The sequence below is a fragment of the Epinephelus lanceolatus genome, chromosome 21 (assembly GCF_041903045.1).
Source record: "Epinephelus lanceolatus isolate andai-2023 chromosome 21, ASM4190304v1, whole genome shotgun sequence".
Lineage (NCBI taxonomy): Eukaryota > Metazoa > Chordata > Actinopteri > Perciformes > Serranidae > Epinephelus > Epinephelus lanceolatus.
The window spans coordinates 29,062,759-29,070,650 of NC_135754.1; the positions used below are offsets into that span (position 1 = coordinate 29,062,759).

Here is a 7,892-nt window from a genome sequence, read left to right on the forward strand (position 1 = left end):
CGCTTTTGTCATTTCCCATTTTTTTATTGTAGTTTTTAATACAGCCGTGTTGATGGAGACACATAAACAGCTTTACAGTGAAACCACTGCAGATTAGTTTCAATAAATACATGAGTAGAACTGACCGTACGGCCGAGTTCTGTTTGTACATTGTAGGTGAGAATCTCTTCTCTTGCTCTTCTACAACAGAAGAGCAAATCAGTCCAGAATCAGTACGTGAATCCACTGATGTTCATCTGGTGAACCACACACACCAGATGTCACCTTACTAATTGGCTCAGTTAACCCAAATACCATGGGTTCATTGATTCCAAAACTAGCATCAAAGAAGACTGATAAGTCTCCCATAAACGATGATTATAACAAATGACACACCTCTATAAAACATCCTCACAAGTTCTCCTCATTACTGATCGGATCAGTGACGGGAACACCTCCGAGGATGAAGACAAATGAAGAGAGGGATGTTATAGGACGGTATACATCTGGTTTCCCAGTGGAATTTAGTCCAATCTTCTTTTTCAAACACATCTTTTCAATCCCCAGAATGCTCCTGGAGAAGGAGAGTGGCTACGGGGGAGGGACCAGCGGACTGGGACCAACCCTCGTACGTCCCTGTAAGGCACACTGCATTTGACCAGAGTCTAATTCCTCTTAGCTGTGGTTAAAGGCTGTGTCCTGGAGAGATATTTGGCCCTAATGTGGAAGCAGATGTGTGTTGGAGAGGGTTAGTACAGCCTGGAGGATGACGATGAGCCGGTGAGGTGGTCCCAGTTGTTGTAGAGAGCGTAGGCACCGGACAGGGCTAAACCAACCAGACCTCCTCGGGCTGCTCCCTTCAGGCCGCCTGCGAACACACGGTAGAAACAGAATGAATGATAAGGCAGCCAATGCACCTTACTGCACAATCCAAATCTTTGTTTTCTGTAGCAAAGGGATTTTGAAAACTGTAACACGCAGGTGGTGGAAGAGGGTTTGGGGGACCTAAATAGTCGGCCAAAGGCAGGCTTGCAGCCACAGTCCACATCTGATGAGTCAGGTGGGGGCTCATTAGATTCACTCATCTAATCTCTAAACATTTGATTTTTTCAAACTTTAAGCACATTTCAATAATGATGTCAATATCCACACATTTACTGTACTGCCCTCTGTGCATCACACAGAGCATTTACATAGTGATAAATTAAACATAATGGAGGTGGTCAAATTATTATGTTGAATCAGATGATTATTAGCCCTCAAGCCATTATGAAAAAAGGATGAATGACTCGCAACACTGCAGGACTCTTTGCAGAAAAGAATTATTTATGGCACCGTGACGTACGTTTAGAGCTGTATGCTGTATTTGTCTGACGAAGGGCATACAGCTCGAATCATGTTCTTTGATTTTTCAAGCGCATTCAACACCATCCAACCCAACATACTCAAAGACAAGCTCACAGAGATGGCAGTGGATCCTTCCTTCATCTCCTGGATCACAGATTACCTGACAGGAAGGCCACAGTATGTCGGGTTGGGGAACTGTGTTTCTGGGAAATTAATGAGCAGCACGGGGTGCTCCACAAGGGACTGTCCTGGCTCCATTCCTGTTCACACTGTACACGGCGGACTTCAAATACAACTCGGAGTGCTACCACATCCAGAAATACTCGGACAACACTGCTATTGTGGCGTGTATCAGGAATGGGCAGGAGTCTGAATATAGCGACCTGATAAAAGCCTTCAGTGACTGGAGTCACAAAACCAAGGAAATGATCATAGATTTCCGAAGGTCCAAGCCCCCTCTTCAGCCAGTGAATACCTGTGGGGTGGACATCGAGGTGGTGCCAAGCTATAAGTATCTAGGTGTACACCTGGATAATAAGTTGGACTGGTCCCTTAACACAGACGCTCTCTACAAGAAGGGGCAGAGCCGCCTCTTTTTCTTGAGGAAGCTCAGCTCTCTCAACATCTGTAGTAAGATGCTGCAGATGTTTTATCAGTCTGTGGTGGCAAGTGTGTTGCAAGGCGGCTGGACAAACTAGTCAAAAGAGCTGGCTCTGTGATTGGAGTCAGGTTGGACACACTGGAGCAGGTGGTGGAGATGCACACTGAAGATGTTCGAGGCCATCATGAACAACCCAGATCATCCACTCCACAACACCTTGATGGACCAAAAAAAACTGTGGTGGACGGCTCCTCTCTCTTCGATGCAGGACAGAGAGATACAGAAGATCCTATATACCAACAGCCATCAGGCTTTATAATTCTTTGACATATAATAGATGAGCTGACAGATAATTGTATTTCCCCTTGGGGATTAATAAAGTTATTCTTATTCTTCTTATCGACTCAGCACCTGCCCTTCCACGGTGAGATGTGTCTTTTGTTTGATTTATTGATCCCTCAAACCATTAGACAACTAACTGATGAGTACACTAGGAACACATTTTATCATCAACAATGTTGATTATTTACTGTTTAAGGTGTTTAATAAGCAACATTGCCAAATAATCTCTGGTTTCAGCTTCTCTGATGTGACGATTTGCTGCTTTTCTCTCATATCGCTGTACATTAATATCTTTGGAAATATGTTTGTCAGACAGAAACAGACATTTGCAGACTTTTTTTGTCTCTGAGAAGCTGTAATGGCCATGGTTTTAACAGATTACCCAATAAACAAAAAGACCTCCACATTCATAAATAATGACAATAATCATTCCTTGCAGCCTAACTTCCATAAAAATAATGCTGTGATCGTTAGGTAAGATTAAAGCCATCACTCATTTAGAAGAGAAGCTGTGAAGCCGTAATATTTCAACCGATGGATTTTATATGGAGAGACAATAAATGGTGAAATCCAATTATACTCATCTCATTAAAACCCATCTGGAAACACTCTCAGGTTAAAGTCAATAGCATTAACACCATAATGGCAGATACACAAGCAGAAAAGACACTTACTGGCTGATTTAAAGAGCATCCCAGTTAACGTCCCAGCAGCCACTGTGTTGATGTCATCTTCCGCTCCTCTGGCCTTCTCTATCGCCACACCAAAAACACTGTATAACAAGGCTGCAACAGCAAAGAAAAGTTCAGAGCTTTGAATGAGGTGGCAAAAAAAAGTTACAACAACAGGATTTTTGTCCATGAGATTAGTCAACATGCTAGTTAATGTTATTTTTTGACTTTCATTATAATGGTCTTACCAACAGAGCCCAGAGAGTTAGCCCATGAAGCACCCTGTCTGGTCACCATGTTGAGAATCCTGGGGAGACAAAGCAAATGTTTAGAGGACAGGTCAAGAAATCCACGTGTACTACTAGGAATAAGTCTACTGGTAAACTGAACTCTGCCTCAATACTCACTGCACATTACGAGGTTTGGACCATCCCATGTCGCGAGTCTCCTTTAGGCTCACCCTGAGACCATTTACAGCTCCAAGTGCAGCTCCTGTAGTCAAGACAAACAGGCAGAAAGGCTGAGTGGGGCGTTGGGTTTCAACTTGCGTTCATTCAGTTGCTTTAATTCCGTGTACTCCAGTTAAACCATAAGCCAAAAAAGTATGTGAACATCCAGACGTGATTGTTGACCATGTCATTCCAAATCAATGATGCATCATCTGCTGCTGTTACAATTTCAACTCTTCTGGGAAGATTTTCCACAAGTTTATTAGAAGCTCACTGGAGAGATTTCCTCCCATTCAGCCACAACATCCTTAGTGAGATAAGGCACTGATATTAGGTGATAAGGCCTGGCTCACAATCTGCGACTCAGTTCATCCAATAGATGATGGCTCTCAACGAAAACCAGTTCTTTATGAACCTGACATTGTGTAGGGGGGCATCAGAATCTGAATAAGATTTATTCCAAGTAGGTTTACACTTACAAGTCATTTGCTTTCGTTTTTGGTGCATACATTAAACACATTGAAAGGAATAAAAGTAAGGCAAAACATTGCAACAGCCAAGAACATCCCTCCATCCATTTTCAACCGCTTATCCGAAGCCGGGTCCCGGGGGCAGCAGGCCAAGCAAAGTATTCCAAACGTCCCTCTCCCCAACAACGCTTTCCAGCTCGGCCTGGGGGTTCCGAAGGCTTTCCCAGGGCAGGCAAGATATATAATCCCTTCAGTGTGTTCTGGGTCTGTCCCTGGGTCCTCCTTCCAGTGGGCCGTGCCTAGAACACCTTCAATGGGAGGCGCCCAGGAGGCATCCTGATCAGATGCCCGAACCACCTCAACTGACCCCTTTCAACGCGAAGGAGCAGCGGCTCTACTCTGAGCTCCCTCCAGATGTCCGAGTTCCTTACCCTATCTCTAAGGCTGAACCCAGCCACCGCACGGAGGAAACTCATTTCAGCTGCTTGTATCCGCGATCTCATTCTTTCGGTCACTACCCAGAGCTCATGACCACAGGTGAGGGTTGGGACGTAGATGGACCAGTACATCAAAAGCTTTTCCTTCTGGCTCAGCTCCCTCTTCACCACAATGGTCCAGCGCACCGCTCACATCACTGCAGAAGCCGCACCAAACCGCCGATCCATCTCACGCTCCATTCTACCCCCACTTGTGAATAAGACGCTGAGATACTTGAACTTCTTCGCTTGGGGTAGCAAATTACGACAAAAATAATTAAAAAAATAAAGTACATAACAAATATGTACAATAAAGCTGTTTCAGAATAACCTGTGCAGTTTGGTGCAGGATGTGCAAAAATATTAGTCAGGGCATGTGCAAAAGTTCACAGCACAGCAAATACGTTTGATGTGTAGAGATAATCATACACGATGTGCCTTAACGTAACACAAATAGACAGTGTCTATAAGTGTCCCAGGCCTTGAAACAGATATGGGTGCTTTTAAAACTGCTGCCACAAAGTTAGAAGTACACTGAGGTCTAAATATCACTGAATGTCCTCTGATTTAAACCAACTCAAAACAGGAAACAGGAACACTGACATATACATTATGGGTATAACGCACTAATTCTACTATATTTTTCACATTTACAGTAAAAAAAACATTCCTGTTAAACAGCATATAATGTTTTAAGTACAATATATGGAAGTTGTGTGACTCTGTAATATCACAGATTATCTCTTACCAGTCATGCACGATCCTCCAATGGTAAAGAAAGCCAGTTCAAACCTCCCTCTTGTTTTATTGGCGCCTGTGGGCAGAATGAACTCATCTGTGTCCTGAAACACAACATCAACTGTTAGAGTCAGAAAAAATCCCCCAAAACCTGTCAATTTATTGCACAGAGCAGCTAAATGCTACTAGCTAGCTTACCTGAACCAGGTAACGAGGGTCGACATTCAGGTAAGGAGACAGAGGGCTCATTCCAGTCACTGAAATGACATTACAACCGAAATATTAGCTATTTTTTGCATCCTTCGACGTTTATATATTGAGAAAGTTTTATTTACACGATATTAAAAGGCCACGAAGCTAGCTAGCTAGGTAGCCTGTACCATAGCTGTTACCGGTTTAAGCTAACTCGCGCAGTGTGAGAGCTAACGGTCCTGTAACATTGCATGATACTTACAGGGAACACCGGCGAGCTCTGTGTTGGAGTATTCAGGTGCACCTCCTCCAAAGAGACTCCCGAAACCTCCTTTCGTTCCTCCTGATCCTTGTGAGTTGCTGTCCATGGCTGTAGGGGAGCCGAGGGGTCACCTGGTGAGGTGAATACAGGAGCCGTGTGGAAAGGTGCTAGCAGAGCCGACCTGGCTAACGTTAGCAAGCGCTAGCTAGCTAGCTCTGTCGAAATACTAAAAATACAAGACAAACTAATCAACGACGAGCTGCTGGATTCAACGACACCAACAGACGCTGTCCTGTTAACGTGTATTTTGAATCCTAGGTGAGTTTTCCAGGTGGGAAAACAGGATTTTCGTTACAGATTACCGAGCTCGCCTCCTCGTCAACACTCTGACCTCCAGCACCAGCACCACGCTCTGCCGTAAAGCGACTCGTGACGTTGCGTGTTACGTCATCAAACCGCCCATGAAAAGCGGAAAAACACTAAAAACTGTAATAAACGTTGATTTAAAGTCACCATTTCTTGTTCATAACGTATTTAACGCGAATATAAGTTAAATATGTACAAAAATAAAACAGTTTTGAAACGTTTATAAGCCCCGCGACTTTACGACACCTTCACAGATCTAGGATCTGTTCACTTAACCCAAGGGCAAACGGTGTGAAGCAGCCAGGACGTTACAAACTGACTCCAGGCGAAGACAAGACAGAAACTGTTTTTATAAGGTTTCTTATCAGTAATTTGATCATACTGAAGACACAGTTTACATGTAAACACATAAACAGAGGTAGAGTAAGTACTTAAGTACAAGTAGCAAGTTAAACACGTTTGGTTTTCAAAGTTACATAAGAGGTTACTATCAGTGAAATGTACTTAAAAGTATCAAAAGCAAAAGTACTAATTTTGTAGAATGGTTCCTTTTACACTTCATCATATTTTTATACTTACATTAATTTGTAAAGTCAATAGTAACACTACATGTCAAATAAATGGAGTCAAAGGTAATATTTGCCTCTGAAATTCACAATTTATCAACTGTAACATATGAGCAGGGACTACTGATGACAACTAGCCTTTTGGCTAATGCTGGCATATTTATAGCAATGTTTATTAATATGATTGTTCCTTTCAAATAGACTAATAAACTAATAAACTTAACAAATGCAGCATTTTTGTTTTTGCTCCCATTTGTCACACACTTTAAAGTTAAAGACTTTAAAGTGCTCTTTATAAATTTCTAAGTATTTCTCTCCAAGTTTGGTTACAAATAAGTTAAAATCTGGGTTTGTGAGCACTTCCCCTTTGCCAAGAAAATCCATACACCTGACAAGTGTGGTGTATCAAGAGGCTGATTAAATAGCATCATTACTACACCTGTGCGCCTTGGGATGGTCACAATAAAAGGTCATTTTGAAATGTGCAGTTCGATCACACAACACAATGCCACAGATGTTTCAAGTTCTGAGGGAGCGTGCCATTGGGATGCTGACTGCAGGAATGTCCACCAGAGCTGTTACACGTAAACTGAATGTCCATTTCACATCTCCAGGGTCGTTTGACGTTAATTTGGCAGCACATCCAACCAGCCTCACAACCGCACCAGTCAGATAAGCTGACGAACTGCTGTCAGGTCAAGGCCCTTGTGAGGACAATGCAGATGAGTTTTCATGAGACAATTTGTTTGTGCAGAAATGCTTTGTTTGACCTGACAATTTAACTGACTTGTGTGGATGTGAGGCTGGTTGGATGTGCTGCCAAATTAACAGAAACGACATTGGGGAAGGCTTATGGTTGTGAAATGGACATTCAGTTCACGTGCAACAGGTCTGTTGGACATTCCAGCAGTCGGCATGCAAATGGCACGCTCCCTCAGAACTTGAAACATCTGTGGCGTTGTGTTGTGTCATAAATCTGCACATTTTAGAGCTACCTTTTATTGTGACCATCCTAAGGCACACCTGTGTCGCAATCATGCTGTTTATTTAATCAGCATCTCAATATGCCACAGCTGTCGGGTGGTATGCATTTTTAATTTCTCCTAGCTGTTTGGGATCAGTAGATTGTCAACGATAATAAAGTCCCACTATCTTTAAATGAGTACTTCCTCATTAACAGCGTCTTATCTTGTTACTTTTGCTAAAATTGGTCAAATTTGTTGCCATATCAAAATACAAACATTATTAATCATAATTGAACAAGTGTCAACCATAAACTGTGATCAGGTTTTGAACCTTGTCGATCTTTGTGTCGGGACCAGCTGCAGACTGACTTGGCAGAGATGGCTGCCATCTTGTTTTTACATGGATTAGTGTAGTGTGCTGTTACTACCACTAGATGGCACAGCCCACGAATGAGGACAACAGGTCTA

General features: G+C 42.8%; 1 protein-coding gene across 1 annotated transcript; it reads right to left on the reverse strand.

Annotated features, from left to right (window-relative positions):
- Positions 1-3: 3 nt before the first annotated feature.
- timm23a (translocase of inner mitochondrial membrane 23 homolog a (yeast)) lies at positions 4-5,955 on the reverse strand. The gene is made up of 7 exons (XM_033612252.2): positions 5,528-5,955; positions 5,272-5,330; positions 5,084-5,177; positions 3,348-3,432; positions 3,189-3,247; positions 2,944-3,054; positions 4-847 (listed from the first exon to the last, which is right to left on the reverse strand). Exons 1-7 carry the CDS (start codon positions 5,631-5,633, stop codon positions 729-731), a joined length of 633 nt encoding a protein of 210 aa, XP_033468143.1. The 5' UTR covers positions 5,634-5,955; the 3' UTR covers positions 4-728.
- Between the last annotated feature and the right edge of the window lie 1,937 nt (positions 5,956-7,892).